General features: G+C 40.3%; 1 protein-coding gene and 1 long non-coding RNA gene across 2 annotated transcripts; both read left to right on the top strand.

Annotated features, from left to right (window-relative positions):
- Window positions 1-1721: 1721 nt before the first annotated feature.
- On the top strand, window positions 1722-3745 carry LOC113507929. Its single transcript, XR_003401937.1, has 3 exons — window positions 1722-2734; window positions 3301-3406; window positions 3642-3745. It is a non-coding gene; the product is annotated as an uncharacterized LOC113507929 (long non-coding RNA).
- Window positions 3746-12068: 8323 nt separating this feature from the next.
- On the top strand, window positions 12069-16896 carry LOC113507928 (fibroin heavy chain-like; the record flags this gene model as incomplete). Its single annotated transcript, XM_026890880.1, has 3 exons — window positions 12069-12157; window positions 12309-13398; window positions 13963-16896. Coding segments are annotated over exons 1-3 (4066 nt in total), but the record flags the coding sequence as incomplete, so codon positions are not given.
- Between the last annotated feature and the right edge of the window lie 3 nt (window positions 16897-16899).

The raw sequence follows: 16899 nt of genomic DNA, 5'->3' as shown, positions 1-16899 counted from the left end.
ATTTTTAAACGCAAGAATTAAATTTCTGGTATGATCAATGATAGTAAAGATCTCATATTTTAACGGTATTTGTATGTTTTAGTCAGTCGTTTAATTGCAATATTTTGTTCATAGAGTATTTGTAAATTTAGCTTCTGAGTAGTTGCAATAAACTCTTCAATTTAAATACTTCCACAAAAATAGGTTAGATACATATGACTTTAGTCCACAAAGACTTTCAATTTATTTTTAACAGCTCTTAAATGTAATTAAATCAAAATAATTATTGGTTTAAGCGAGCCGCAGTTTGACACCCCTGCTCGCTTCGTACGTTATGGTCGAACGTTATGCGACTTCGAAATTCAAAAACGCGCGCCCATCTGAGACGGGGTAACGTATTTTTTTTTTTTATTAAATTGGCTGAACGTATGATATATAGTGATTAGATAATTGGGTTATTGGATTTAGTTACTGAGAAGTCATCATTGGCCTAGCCTTTTCCCAACTATGTTGGGGTCGGCTATCAGTCCAACCGGTTTCAGCTAAGTACCAGTGTTTTACAAGGAGCGACTACTAGATTCGGAATTTATTGTATTCTCAAATGAGAGCTCCAATGTTTGAATATTTATATTTGAGATCCACTTTAGTTTCATTAAGAATAATTCTAACAACTTACTGTACACTATTTCATCGTTCAAGTATCAGTGTCAAGATTGAATTTTGGTTCCTGTATGCCTGTTATAGGCGGTTTTGGTATAAATAGTTGACGTAATTTTACTAAATTTAGGGTGAGATGAGACCAAGACAAAGTTTATTACAGATAGATAGGGATCACTAGACCCATAGAAAAAAAATCGGTTTTTTCCTCAGTTGCGGTTTTAGGTCAGCATTTTCTTAATTCTAATGGTTTTAAGCCTGATTCTAAGAGTTCATAGATGACAGCGAACAACTTAACCGACACTAGTTATTAAAATAACATTTTTTCTTTGAAATATACGTTAAAACCAGTAAATTCAAGCGAAACGAGTCCCGCTGACCACCTGGCTGTACTGAACCATATCGTTCATAAAACACAAGACGCGTGCGCGACACACGAACGGATGTCTATCATTTCCATAAATATTCACAAAAATTAAACATTAAAATTTAAACCATAACCCGAAACAAATAAGCTTCATTTTTTATTGGCAATACATAGGCGAAGTCTTTCAATTGTTTAAAGGAATTTCGATATTATACCCTTGTGTTAGGGTTCGTTTTTGAGGTTTATTGTTAGGGCACGCGTCAAGAAATATACAGGATGTTAAGAAAGAAGGGTGATGGGGCTAAGACGTTATTGTAATCACACAAGTAAGCAAGCGTTAACGACAGATGGTAGTTCTACGGTCTACTGAGAAATTAGGGCCTTTGGCAAAAAGGTCGTTAGGGCTATTGATTTAGTCGATTTTAAGCTAACTTGGTGCTAGATTGTAATTTTTGCGCTCCGTAACCCGTGTGCCCATGACCATGATACCTGTAAAGGCGTCGAAACGTTGGGATATAAAATCCGTAAAAATAGTTTTCAATGTCTGGAGATGTTTTCACCTACTCAGTAAGATGAAGACGATAAGAAGGCGAGTCGATTTATTTCCTAAGATCACTGCGTTTTGTTTGAGGAATCGCAAAATAGTAAACTAATGAATTATTTACTGCTCTATAATAGGATATAGTGTCAATAAGAATAAATCGTAGTTAACATTTGAATAATAAGAAACATTACCTTAATGGAATTATTTTACTAAATACTCAAACTCTTGATTCGGGTTCACAAATCATGAGAATAGTTTTAAAGTTACTTTACAATTTTATACTCTATCCTTTCAACTTAACGTAAGTTTTCAAACGACAAAGATTCTCAGCTCTATTCCTCTCAACTGCTTAAGCAGTAACTATCCAACAATTTGTCAAACACTATCTTGTAGCGAACAGCCTAAGTTAGTTAAGGGGGAGTTTGAACTCGGCCAACGCAAGTACTGCCACTTAAGTGATCTGTCCAGATGTCTAAGTTGTAAAATCGATTAATTTGTCTCTAAGACTTGCTGTCGTTGTTCGGTTTAAGGTGGAACTGTCTGTGGCAAGTAACTTAATAAGGAAATCTGGTTTAAGTGACTTTATGAGAAACTAATAGTCCTTTGTAATTTTAGAAATAGAAGTGCACCATTCACAACGTATGTATATGATTTTAAGAAATGTGAAATTAGCTGCCACTTGTCAGTTTTCTAACGGAATTATTGTGAGTTAAAAACTTTAGGTAGAAGTACTGTCGAAATACTCCTTTAATTTTCTTTTTGTTTGTCTTTTACGCTTTACTTTTCAAGAAGGGGAAAATTGTCGATTTAACATTTTTTTATGTTCCTAACCTCAGAACCTCGTATTTTGTTGATTATTTGTTGTGATATAGCTGTCATTTGATCTTGTAAAAAAATCCATTAATTACGGCTCAGTAGTTTAGTTATTAGAAATCGGTTGTAGCATGTACCTACGTCTTTGATGTTATAACAACATTATCATCATCATCATTGATATTATTAAGCAACTCAATTCTTAAACAATCTCTTTTCAAGTAATGCCAATTAGTAGGTCCCTAGAATAACTATGTTTTCAGAAACCAGTTTGAACAAGCATGAAGGTGGAACTACAGCCAACAGCTGATGAACCAGTCAGACTCAGGATGCTTCATATTGTCGTCTAGACAGCAGAAAACTTTAAAGCCCGGGTTTGTTAAACGTGTGGTTTTGTGGATGCTTCTTAAAGCAAAGTTAAATATTAAGTTTAATTGATGCTTAGTTTTGGCAAGCATGTCTTCGTGTTCAATTGATGTGATGGTGAGAGTTGCCCCTTTAACCAAGTAATATTGCTACCTTCGTTTACGTCTTTATTGAACGCTCAAATGTATGAAAATGCCATTACGTTTCAGTGGTGACAGTTGCTTTTATAACCATGTTATTTGCGGGGTTGTATGTTCTTTATGCATATTGGAATAAGGTTGAAAATATAGGTAAATGTATGTATGTAAGTCATGTCACTTTGATCTGATCATCTTTCGAGAGCTTTCTATTGACGTTAACGATTGTAGAAAGAACTTGGTTAGAGGGGCTGGGTTTAGGAATAGATTGTGTTTTTCTTTTGATTTAATGTAAATTTATTTGCAACTGAATAGAACCACTTGTATAATAAATGAAAAATAACGGTTTTTAAGTAATTATGCTGATAGAGTGCAATACAAAAATGGAGGATATTGTGATGGTAGTTTTGTTATAATATAATTTTTAATATTTGCAGATCCTCCATTGTCTAGAACGAGGCATAGTGAAGTTAAGAGTTGGTGCTTATAGAAAAGAAGATTTATCCACAGAGCAGTTGGTGACTGGGACACATTTATTTTGAGGTGACTACTTTTACCTTCCTATTTCTTTAACGTCTTCACAAATTGTATTCTTAGTCGCGGGGTTTATGTAAATATTCAAGTCATAGGCTTAAGATGGCATCAAGATACCAACTAAAACTAACCGGATAGTCTGGTCAAAGAGCATCACATTCTTAGACAATTTTTAGAGGAAATTCTTTTAATGGGGCTTTAATGTTATTGTTTTAAGTAACCTTATTTATCATTAATGTTTTAGGTGGCGAGTTCAAAAACGACAAAAGGCGTTCACTTGGTTATATTATGTGTGCTGCAACTTAAATTCGCGACACTGACAATTTATTAATAAATTGATATTGTTTATAAGTTCTTTCATTCAAATCCTCTAGTAAGTAGTAGAAAAGCAAAAGGTTGTATTAATTTTCAATGACCATACCAAAAATAATGATTTCACTTATGTCCATATCTATAAGTAAAGACTTGTTATTGGCTTTCTATTGATTATAAATTATCCTAGTTTTATTTAGCTGTAATAATTGAAAAAAAAATGTTCTACTATAGAAAGCGGTACTATTTTCTCTTATTTGGTTATCTTTTAATAAACTTTCATAGACCAAATATTGATAATAACAGCTATGGGCGAAAAACGTTTTCAATATATTTTTTGTCTCTGCCATAGGTAGCAAAGAAGAGGTATAAATACCTACTACTAAGTCTATCAAACCTTAATTCGAAACAAAAAACAATCGTAACCAATTACTTAATAACCATTCTTGTTTTTTGTTCCCAACCTCACTTTCGTTCTAATAGACTCATCAACCTGTTGACGTGTGCCTCATTTCAGCCAGCAAAAAAAAACATATATATTTGTCTCTGGCCGTATAATTGAAAATTAAAAAAGGAATCTTTTTTTGTTTGTAACAGTTGCTGTTATGACCATGTTATTCAGGGAGTTGTATGTTCTTTATTCCTATTAGAATAAGGTCTAAAATGTAGGTGAGAGTTTGTAAGTAAGTTTGTACAAAGTTTATGTTCGGGAGCAGGTTGATGATCAGTTTATGACAGTGACGGTTAATCGATTGGTAGCAATTTAGCTGTCGGCAACCCTTTATTATGAGGTAGCTTAAAAAAGACCAATTTTACTAAAAACGATTCTTCCAGAAAACGTACATACATTACATAGAATCGACGCAATGGAGAATAGAGTTGTATTGAAGTACACCATTGGGTCAATCTTCTAATATATAAAATTCCTGTGTCACGATGTTAGTTACCGTACTCCTCCGAAACGGTTATTGGGTATATTGGGTAGGTCTGAGAATAGAACAACATCTATTTTTCATACCCCTAAAAGTTAAGGGTTGCTCATACTAAAAAAAAATATTTTACTTTTGAACGAAATTTTTTGTTTTTATTTTTTTATAATGTAGTATTAAAAAATACATACAACTACTAATAATTTATTAGGCAAAACAACGTTTGCTGGGTCAGCTAGTAAATATATACAAGTCTATAATGGGACCTCCAAGTTTGTTGTCCCTGGTAGATAGCCCAGCACGTCCTAGATTGAAGTTCTCAACAGGGCCTCTGCATGTTAGACCTGCGTCTTCTTATACCTTTAAGAAAGGACTGGATCTCTTCTCAAGACGTTATTCCCGAGACTATGAATTGAAAGAAATAAGAGTTTCTCAACAGGTCCCTGTAGGTCGGGTTTATGTCACGTTAGCCTTTTAAAATTGACCGGGATTTTTACCTAGAAGTTATACCATGATTTGCAAGGGAAATAAAGTGAAAGTGACCAATAGGAACTGTTCTAGCACAAGAAGTTTCCCAGCTGTTAACTATAGACTAACTATTTAGGCTGTTTACTATGGTTAGTCTATGTTCAAATTATTTGACTACAACACGCATCTCAAAGTGTACTTTATATCGAAGAAAATCCTTTCATAAATTACATACGCTTGAAAATAATTAAAAAGTAACTTTTTATCTCGTTAAAATAAAAGATAATGCTTATAATAAAGAATTGATTTCGTTAAATAATATGTTATAATGTAAGTGTATTGACAACAATTGTGTAAACAGACGCAATGTACAATAAACATTATATGTGTGTATTGTTAATAATTAAACAAAAGAAACTTGATTACGACAGCTGTTAACACTAACAGGTGTGATTTGACAATAAAGTCATAAGAACAGACAAATCAATTAGTAGTTATATAGATGTGTGATCCAGTAGAAAAAACAATTGACGTAATAAAAAAACAGCTGTTTGAGAAAAGAAAGGCTTTTTCTGAATGTGGGAAGAGTGGTATGTTTATGGTCTGGAATTAGTGTTATTTTGAGGTTTTTTTTGTCTAGCCCACTGTGTCCCACAGCTGGGCAAAGGCCTCCCCCAAATCTTTCCTCGATTCTCTGTCCTGGGCCTCATGGAACCAGCCGGTGCAGTAAATCATTTTGAGGTTAGGCAAATATTTTTTGAACCAGTAAAATAGGGATGATGACAATTTTTTTTTGCAGTGTCCGTCTTGTAGTTTTTTGTAAAATAATGGATACGTATTTCTTAATTTGTCCCGCAAACATAAATTGACCACACTACAGTGATTGAAACTTACGCGTGTCGTCACGATTGAGTATAAATTTTACCATATCGTTACGTCACAAGCCCCCTCTCCTAAACTTTAAAGCAGTTAATCTTTGTCAATTCTAGTTTTTAGAAAAAGGAAAAAATACGTGTTTCATACTTTTCAATTATCTAACTGACGGACTAATTAGATTTATTCTTTTTATACCCAGTCATCATCCCTATTGTAGAGAAAGAATGTCCAGTAACTTTACACAACTCTATCCCAGTCAAGGATATAATATTATACTTTAAAGTAATACTTTTCGAAACTACATTTTAGTGAGTTTTAAGATAATCGCTTCATTGGGATACAGAGTTCGCTGGTATTCGTTAGTTATAGTAAATCGTGCTGGAGACAACGAAAGAGTTGTCTTCCTGTAAAAAAACATCACTCCAGTCATACAACGTGGATTGCATATGCCAGATATAGCTGCACCAAGCAGCTGTATTTACCTAAATCCTCATACCAAATGGAGAAGAACGGACTTAATTATGCACGGATAGCCGAGTGGTTGAGGTCGCCAAGCAAAACCCTCTGAGAGCGACGTGTCGCAGGTTCGATCCCCGAGTAGGACAAGCGTTTGTATACCAGGAATGCTTGTCCTGAGTCTGGGTGTATTTGTGCATGTGACTTGAATGTTTGTGAAATTCCCCGAGATACAAGGATTAAGTTCCTTAGTGCGGGAGTCATTTAAAAAATAATAATAATAAAATTAAAATGAAACGATATTCAGAGAAAGCATGATGGTGCTTTACACTGTCACTAGTCTGTCCTCTTGCTCCCACAATTGCTTCAAGAAGACCTTTCCTAAGAACACTCTTTTAACCATTAGTTTCCCCAATTATGTTCTTTATTGAGCTATAGAATAACGTAACAGGCTGGGTGAGTGGGTGACATGTGTTGGATTGAGCCGTCTTCATTAAGCGGTCCGAAAGGTAAAGAGTGACGTCATTAACGATAGCATGGCAGTCTGTTCTGTATTTTAATAGATGAGGTTTTTTTCATTTATAGACAACTTCATCGTTAACGAATTCAACGTTTAAGTTACGTGCATAAAGATACTTATTACTTAGACTCATAATAGGCGTTCGTGGATCACACGAATGCTTGTCATATGCGGGGATCGAAGCCGCGACACGTCGTCCATGATGGATTTGGCGTGATGAACTGAACTCGGCTATCCATGCAGTCACATGAGTCTCTACGAAACTTTGCCCTCTCGCTTAAACCAGAAACTATTCCTTCAAGAATTACCTCTAATGTATAAAATCTATACTCAATACAAAAATACCCTTCTACAAAATATAGGTGAGTACAGAACTAGGTAAACGATAGACTAGTACAAACACGTGGTGTCACCCTTACTTAAATTGGTTATAAATCTCACAGACCCTTAATTAAAGCTCTGCCGAGGAGACAAACAGACCAACAGAGGGTTGTTTTACGACTGAAGAACCTCGTTACGATGTTTGCGAACCTCTTCAAACAATACGCCAAGTGTACAGTCCTCCTCAGTGTAGTTATCATAAAGAATAATGAAAACCGACCTTATCCCATTGTGATACAGACCTTCTGACGCTCAATTTGTTGACGGTTGTGGGGGCTTGACTGTATGCATCAGACAATGTTTATTCCCAAACATTTTGGTGTTAGAACTATTTGGAGACTGAGGTCGAGAAGTTAATTTAGTTCAAGCAGTTGTAGCTTTTTTCCTATAAGTGCTATGTAATATGTTTTTTAATAATAACTTTGACACAACGCCATCTAGTCTCAAATTAAGCATTGCTTGAATTAAGAGTAAAAAATCTGATAAACATACTAACATATTTCTAAGCACATACATAAATTACACCCAGACACAGAAAAAATGATCGTGCCCATCACACAAACATTTGCCCTGGGTGGGATTCGAACGCACGACCTCCGTATGGCAGTCAGGGTCACTAACCACTAGGTCACATTTCAGGTTGATCGATTCAATTCTACGAGCCCTCGGATTCATGACCAGTTATGGTCAGCTTGGTTAGTGATCGGGGTCCTTTCAATGTTTCAAGTAATACTCGTAAATGGTTTATGTGCTGTGAACACCGGACTTCGTGTTATCCCGTTATCATGCTAGCGATTTCCCATTCCGAGGCAATTCGTTGTAGGATTGGAAAACCAAACCACCAAAAGATATCAAAATTAAAAACATAACAAGTCATCTTTAGTAGAATTTTAAATACTGATGTGTAGTAATTTATACTCATACTTGACAAGCGTAATTTTCTTTTTTCCCATTATCAATGTCCTTATCAGACGAAGCTAAGGATTATTTTGATTGAGCCATCAATATTCTACCTTTAATGGGTTAAAGTCGCCGCTCCAGTATATTTGCAAACATTCGGTTATTCTTCCCCACTTTCAGTTGTCACAACTTTTAAAAGGCTCATTCGATTTTTATGAAACCGTCTTGTCTAAGAAACAAATACTTCATCTTTTATACAACACAAACTAATTAGCAATCGCGCAATCCTGTCCACCCGTCTTTTTACGTCCGGGGTTAAAAACTATATCATTCCAAATAGATCGGAAGGTCACCAGCAAGAAAACAAGCGTATGCCTGTCATCTATACTCATAAAAATTTCATCTATTATGGCTCAGTAATTTTTGATCAGTCATAAAGTCGGTTGTACGTTACAAATTTATATTTTGTAGCATAGAATTTATTTCAAAACCAGAAGAATGATAAATAAATGTCAAAAAATTTTATACCATATTGAAAAATCGTTACATTATCGACTTTTCATTGCAATTTATTATAACAATGATAGACAAATTGCATTTAGCGAAATAACGAGCAAACTAACAGGTTATGAAGCCTATTGTTAAGATCCACCAGTAGTGAATAACACGCTACAAAAATAGATGAAACTTTTTTGTTATAAGAAAAATACTACTGAATAGAGTATAGTCACTGCACGGTGTGTTTGCGACGTGTCTCGGGTTCGATTCCCAGTTTGGATTCGTTTGTGTATGTGAATTGAATGTTTATAAATACACCCCGTAATAAGAGGTTAAAAAATACTAAGAGCGGGGTTCGTCTTTTTTAACAAGAAGAACCCCTTTTACGGAAAACATAATTCATATAGGTAGTCCAAAATATATTTTAAATAACAGCACTGATTATAAAACCATCGACTTACTTCATCATTTAGTTAACTCATACATGACTGATCCATAACAAAGAAATAAAAACTAACCTTAAGTACCTGTTCTTAATATTTCAGATTAAAACATAGATAGGCATCATTTGAACGATATCTAAGATTCTACTATTCTTGTACCAAGTCATAAAACTGACAAAAAACTCTCACCCAGAACTTCTTTGTATTTTTTATAAAAAAGCAACCGTCTAATGATGTGTCCCACTGCGAGGGAATGATTCTGATAAATTATTGAGTGATCAGGCAACAGTTGGTAAGACAGTTAAAAAAACAAATGACTGAGAAATTGATAAAATAGTACTCAAAAGGAAGCTTAAAGATAAGAAGGCTTGGATTATGAAAACTAAAAGACCTCTAAAATCGAATACGAATAAGTAGGCACTAATAATACAGTCGCACTCTTTATTGTAACAATTTCCTAGTCTGCCCAATAGATATCTGGATATATCTCATGAACTGTGCTACGTTGACTGTTGGTATCACAGATGAAGTATTAATGTTGCCGCTATAATATCAACAAATATAGATTGAGGTTGAGTAATTAATTATGAGCCTCTTTATCAGTCACTCAACCGATTTATTTTTCTTTATTATTTTTGTATGGAAATATATATAGCGAGGTACTGTTTTCAAGGGCGTTTCGTTCATGTATAAATCATAATGCATCTATTTATTGAGAGATGACAGTTTCAATCTTTATCTTGCCTAGTCCGCTTAAAATTACTTCTTTCATGCAAGATACCGCCTTTCCGCAGCACATTTAAAATTTAAACATTAAAAAAGCAGATAAACGAAAAGGTTATGGTGTTCAAAAACAAATAAATTTTTAATCTGACATATTGTTTTATTTTCATCAAATAACACAATATAATCAATGTAAGTATTGTTAAATCAAGCTGAAAAACAAATGAGAATACAAAATAATAGCTTGTAACGATGTTATTCAAATCTTTAGAAACATCAATACAGCAATAATAAAGTTTGCGCAAATGTTTTTGATTTGATTGTTCATTAAGTCGCGATTCTTTAGACCCGATTGTCTTTTGATTTGATGACTTAATGATGGCTCTGGTTTTAGGTAACAATTACGATGTTTGAATGAGATTTTTTTTTTTTTCAGGGATTCTTATAGGCCAAAATCCCCGAGTTCTTCACCGATCCATAGTGTTTCCACGGGAATAGAGTGCATAACTACACCCCACGAGACCACAGTAATGATTGTTGACGGAGTTGGTTTTTAACTTTGCTCTGGCTGGACGCAAACATTCCAGTGAAGTTGTATCCAGCGATCATGATATACTTCATACTATACTACTTGCATGAATCTTTTTAGAACGTCTTATTGGTCATTATCACTAACTGAATTCCTCGCTCAGACATCCTGTCTTCTACGGGTTCGATCCCGCATGGAATAAATGTGAATGCTTGTTTTTCACGTTTTTAGGGTCCCTTATTCAAACGGTAAAAAGGGACCCTAGGTACTAATTTAAGTAACCGCTGCCTGGCCTTCGCAAATTTTCACAGTTGACGTATTTTTAGTGCCACTATTACAACACATAATATCAAAATTGAGAGTTAAGCAATTATTGTCAATAAATTGATGATTTCTTAGTGTCGCGAGTACAACTTGCAAAGTTAATTTAAGCCATAAAAATCAATCTAAATTTTGATTTCCGAATTGATTAAAGCAAGTGAGGAGAAAGTCTTTCATATTTATAAAAAAAAATATTACGTATTTATTAGGTTGGCATCTACAGCGAAACTTATAATTAAAAAGTGACAGCTTAAGGAACAGTTTTCGTGTTTTATCCCAATTTATACTGGGATCGAGGTTTTGTTGTCCTGGCCGACTTTGCTGTTAAGGGCACACTAAAACTGATAGCAAATACAAGACTTATAAGACCTTTTTTCTTAACTTACTTGGACTTTTTACTTAACCAAAAAAAGTGCCCTTTTTTTTTTTAATTGAGATCTTAAGCGGCTTTGTACACTTATTTGTAATGGGTAAAAAATGTTAAGCTCTAGTGAGGATACGTGACCCGACCGAAAATTCGTGAGAAAGAAACTTCTACAGCGTAATACTGCATCGATAGCCCAATAAACAAATACCTATTGTATTTTACCACATAAGTATATGATAGTACTTCAATACTGATAATTAAAGCAATTTGTGCAAAGTTATTCCCCAACCATTCCAAAATAATAATACTCGTAATAAAATGCACGATGTTAATATTCAAGTTTATTTTGAGTTTGTTTTCAAGTAACTCGAATGGTATCGCTACTAGTTACCTTCCCCAAATTTCTATTGGATAATTTAATATATAATCTATTCTTTTGTCAGGCTAGAGTTTTTTACGCATGTTATTTCCCCTGCTCTTGCTGATCACCTATCGGACATAAACAGGCCATCTGAACTTTCCATAAACGTATTTTGGAGCTGATCTTTTATAATACTTGCTATGATATACATATACTGGAGGCCAAGTTGTTTTAAGAAGTTTGGCTCAAACTTGTTTGTCGCGAGATTTTGATATTTTATTCCAAATTTATGAAGTGTTCCTTATTGGTTTATGTCGACTAAGTGTTCGTTGTATAAGAAAAATTGAAAATAGAAATCAATTGGTATGAAAACAGTTGTTGGAACAATAATAACCACAAGTACAATAAAAATTAAACTTTAATTACTACATATTGTATGGAATCGTAATTTAACTATGACATTGTTTCATTTGCTAAAAGGCGTTCGTTTAGTTTTCTTGGCTTTGTCAATATTGATCATATTATCAATCTTTTGTTTTATAGATTTTATACGTCAATCTGCAGTACCACGTTTGGTATAAAAGAGGCTTAAAATTTTGTATCGGCATCAGTTCGGCTCCAACTCTCAGTAACAATGAGGGTAGCAACCTTCGTGATCTTGTGCTGCGCTTTGCAGGTAAGTTCTCATTGTGTGGAAACAACAACTATGTGTAAATGAGTTATTTTACAACAAATCTTTCAAATTTATTTTGATGTTACAAACGTTATTTTAATGTCAAATTTACATTCGAATATTACTTCTAATTAAAATATGTTTTTTTGTTTAGTACGTCGTGGAGGCATCGTTTGATCTGGGAGACATTGAAAAGCAAGGTCGGACGGAAATTCTTAATTCTACCGATCAAATTTCTTACGATGCAGATGGTAATAAGATCGAAACACAAAAAATTGTTAAGCACATCGAATTAGATAGCGATCTACTTGGACTCTTAAAAGGACAAGGAAACGCTGGTGAAGATCATGTAATGACACTAAAAATTTATGTGGATGAATTTGGAAGGGAACAAATTATAAGAGAGGATACCATAGTAACCAAACTACCAAATTCTCCATCACAAGCGTCATCATCAGCGGCAGCGGCCACCAGCACAGGTATATCTGTTGCAAGCAGACCAAGACCTGTAGCAGCAGGTGCCAATGCAGCAGCTGCAGCGTCGGCAGCGACATCGGCAGCTCAGAATAATGCGCAACGCCAATATAATCGTGGACCGTTGGCTGGTTCCAGTGCAGCAGCATCATCAGCAGCAGCTGAACCTGCTGGTGGATTCGAAACGCCTGTCAGATCTGGCCGTTCACGTCATGCTCACAAAAGCTCTTTCGTTCAATCAACCAGAAAAACACCTGGAAAGAAAATTTTGATTCAAGAAGACGCCACTGAAGTGTCTACTTCAGTTTCTACTTCTTCATCCAGTGAAGATATTTCAAACTATCCTGAAAGGATAAATACGCCTTCTGGTGATGAAACAATATCTGGTGCAGCAGCAGCTGCAGCCGCAGCCGCAGGCTCAGCAGGAGCAAGTAGTGCAAGAAACTACTACGGATCTGGGTATGGTCGTGGATCTGACGCTGGTGCCGGTGCGTCAGCAGCAGCTGCTGTTGCAGCATCAGCTGGAGCAGGTGGTGCAAACAACGCTTATGATAACGGATACGCTTCTGGAGCAGCAGGAGCAGCAGCAGCTGCAGCCGCAGCCGCATCTGCCGCAGGCGCTGGTAGTGCAGGAGGTGCCTACGGATCAAAATACGGACACAGATCTGGTGCCGGTGCAGGAGCTTCAGCAGCCGCGGCTGCTTCCGCCGCAGCAGGCGCAGGTGGTGCAGGCGATGCATACGACTACGGATACGACTCTGGAGCAGCAGGAGCAGCTGCAGCCTCATCTGCCGCATCTGCCGCAGGCGCTGGTAGTGCAGGAGGTGCCTACGGATCAAGATACGGATACAGATCTGGTGCCGGTACAGGAGCTTCAGCAGCCACAGCTGCTTCCGCCGCAGCAGGCGCAGGTGGTGTAGGCGATGCATACGACTACGGATTCGATTCTGGAGCAGCAGGAGCAGCAACAGCTGCAGCCGCGTCTGCCGCAGGCGCTGGTAGCGCAGGGGGTGCCTATGGATCAAGATACGGACACAGATCTGGTGACGGTTCAGGAGCTTCAGCAGCCGCAGCTGCTGCCGCCGCAGCAGGCGCAGGCGGTGCAGGCGATGCATACGACTTCGGATTCGATTCAGGAGCAGGAGCAGCAGCAGCTGCAGCCGCATCTGCCACATCTGCCACAGGCGCTGGTAGTGCCGGAGTTGCCTACGGATCAAGATACGGACACAGATCTGGTGCCGGATCGGGAGCTTCAGCGGCCACAGCTGCTTCTGCCGCAGCAGGCGCAGGCGGTGCAGGCGATGCATACGACTACGGATACGATTCTGGAGCAGGAGCAGCCGCTGCTGCAGCAGGTGCAAGTGGTGTAGGAAGTTCATCTAGAAGAGGCGCAAGCTATCAGCAATATGTGTCAGGATACGACTCTGACTCAGTAGGAGCAGGATCTGCAGCAGCAGCCGCAGCATCTTCCGCCGCAGCAAGCGCTGGTGGTGCGGGCAATGCATACGACTACGGATACGATTCTGGAGCAGCCGGAGCAGCAGCAGCTGCAGCCGCATCTGCCGCAGGCGCTGGTAGTGCAGGAGGAGCCCGCGGATCAAGATACGGACACAGATCTGGTGCCGGTTCAGGAGCTTCAACAGCCGCAGCATCTTCCGCCGCAGCAGGCGCTGGTGGTGCAGGCAATGCATACGAATACGGATACGATTCTGGAGCAGCAGGAGCAGCAGCAGCTGCAGCTGCATCTGCCACAGGCGCTGGTAGTGCTGGAGGTGCTTACGGATCAAGATACGGACACGGATCTGGTGCCGGATCAGGAGCTTCAGCAGCCACAGCTGCTTCCGCCGTAGCAGGCGCAGGCGGTGCAGGCGATGCAGACGACTACGGATACGATTCTGGAGCAGCAGGAGCAGCAGCAGCTGCAGGTGACGGTACTGCGCTTGGGATCCAAAGATCTAGCAGACCTGGTCGTTCACGTCATGCCCACAAAAAATCTGTTGTGACATCAACTCATAGGACACCAGGTAAAAAAATATTGATAGAAGAAAGTTCACTTGAAGTATCTACGACGGTTAATACTTCCGCATCAAGTGAAGAAGAAGAATCTTACGACTCGGGTGCAGCAGCAGCTGCCGCAGCCGCTGCTGCCGCTGCCGCGGAAGCCACTTCAGGTGCAGGAAGAACCTTCAGTTCAGGAGACAGACGTAGAGCCGGTGCCGGTTCAGGTGCTTCAGCTGCAGGAGCAGCAGCAGCTGCAGCAGGTGCAAGTGGTGTAGGAGGTTCACCTGGAAGAGGCGCAAGCTATCAGCAATATGTGTCAGGATACGACTCTGACTCAGCAGGAGCAGGATCTGCAGCAGCAGCCGCAGCCTCAGCTGCAGCAAGCGGAACAGGAAACTATTATGGACCTGGTTATGGACTTGGATCTGGATCTAGTTCAGGAGCATCAGCAGCCGCAGCATCTTCCGCCGCAGCAGGCGCAGGTGGTGTAGGCGATGCATACGACTATGGATACAATTCTGGAGCAGCAGGAGCAGCTGCAGCTGCAGCCGCATCTGCCGCAGGCGCTGGTAGTGCCGGAGGTGCCTACGGATCAAGATACGGACACGGATCTGGTGCCGGATCAGGAGCTTCAGCAGCCGCAGCTGCTTCCGCCGCAGCAAGCGCTGGTGGTGCGGGCAATGCATACGACTACGGATTCGATTCTGAAGCAGCAGGAGCAGCAGCAGCTGCAGCCGCATCTGCCACAGGCGCTGGTAGCGCCGGAGGTGCTTACGGATCAAGATACGGACACGGATCTGGTGCCGGATCAGGAGCTTCAGCAGCCACAGCTGCTTCCGCCGCAGGAGGCGCAGGCGGTGCAGGCGATGCAGACGACTACGGATACGATTCTGGAGCAGCAGGAGCAGCAGCAGCTGCAGGTGACGGTACTGCGCTTGGGATCCAAAGATCTAGCAGACCTGGTCGTTCACGTCATGCCCACAAAAAATCTGTTGTGACATCAACTCATAGGACACCAGGTAAAAAAATATTGATAGAAGAAAGTTCACTTGAAGTATCTACGACGGTTAATACTTCCGCATCAAGTGAAGAAGAAGAATCTTACGACTCGGGTGCAGCAGCAGCTGCTGCAGCCGCTGCTGCCGCTGCCGCGGAAGCCACTTCGGGTGCAGGAAGAACCTTCAGTTCAGGAGACAGACGTAGAGCCGGTGCCGGTTCAGGTGCTTCAGCTGCAGGAGCAGCAGCAGCTGCAGCAGGTGCAAGTGGTGTAGGAGGTTCATCTGGAAGAGGCGCAAGCTATCAGCAATATGTGTCAGGATACGACTCTGACTCAGCAGGAGCAGGATCTGCAGCAGCAGCCGCAGGCTCAGCTGCAGCAAGCGGAACAGGAAACTATTATGGACCTGGTTATGGACTTGGATCTGGATCTGGTTCAGGAGCATCAGCAGCCGCAGCATCTTCCGCCGCAGCAGGCGCAGGTGGTGTCGGCGATGCATACGACTACGGATTAGATTCTGGAGCAGCAGGAGCAGCAGCAGCTGCAGCCGCATCTGCCGCAGGCGCTGGTAGTGCCGGAGGTGCCGGCGGATTAAGATACGGACACGGATCTGGTGCCGGATCAGGAGCTTCAGCAGCCGCAGCTGCTTCCGCCGCAGCAAGCGCTGGTGGTGCGGGCAATGCATACGACTACGGATACGATTCTAGAGCAGCAGGAGCAGCAGCAGCTGCAGCCGCATCAGCCGCAGGTGCTGGTAGTGCAGGAGGTGCCCGCGGATCAAGATACGGACACAGATCTGGTGCCGGTTCAGGAGCTTCAGCAGCCGCAGCATCTTCCGCCGCAGCAGGCGCAGGTGGTGTAGGCGATGCATACGACTACGGATTCGATTCTGGAGCAGCAGGAGCAGCAGCAGCTGCAGCCGCATCTGCCGCAGGCGCTGGTAGTGCCGGAGGTGCCCGCGGATCAAGATACGGACACAGATCTGGTGCCGGTTCAGGAGCTTCAGCAGCCGCAGCATCTTCCGCCGCAGCAGGCGCAGGTGGTGTAGGCGATGCATACGACTACGGATTCGATTCTGGAGCAGCAGGAGCAGCAGCAGCTGCAGCCACATCTGCAACAGGCGCTAGTAGTGTCGGAGGTGCTTACGGATCAAGATACGGACACGGATCTGGTGCCGGATCAGGAGCTTCAGCAGCCGCAGCTGCTTCCGCCGCAGCAGGCGCAGGTGGTGCAGGCGATGCATACGACTACGGATACGATTCTGGAGCAGCAG

The sequence above is a fragment of the Trichoplusia ni genome, unplaced genomic scaffold (genome assembly GCF_003590095.1).
Source record: "Trichoplusia ni isolate ovarian cell line Hi5 unplaced genomic scaffold, tn1 tig00003484, whole genome shotgun sequence".
NCBI lineage: Eukaryota > Metazoa > Arthropoda > Insecta > Lepidoptera > Noctuidae > Trichoplusia > Trichoplusia ni.
Note: the sequence above shows the minus strand (reverse complement) of the source record. Positions and strands in the feature narration are given on the sequence as shown.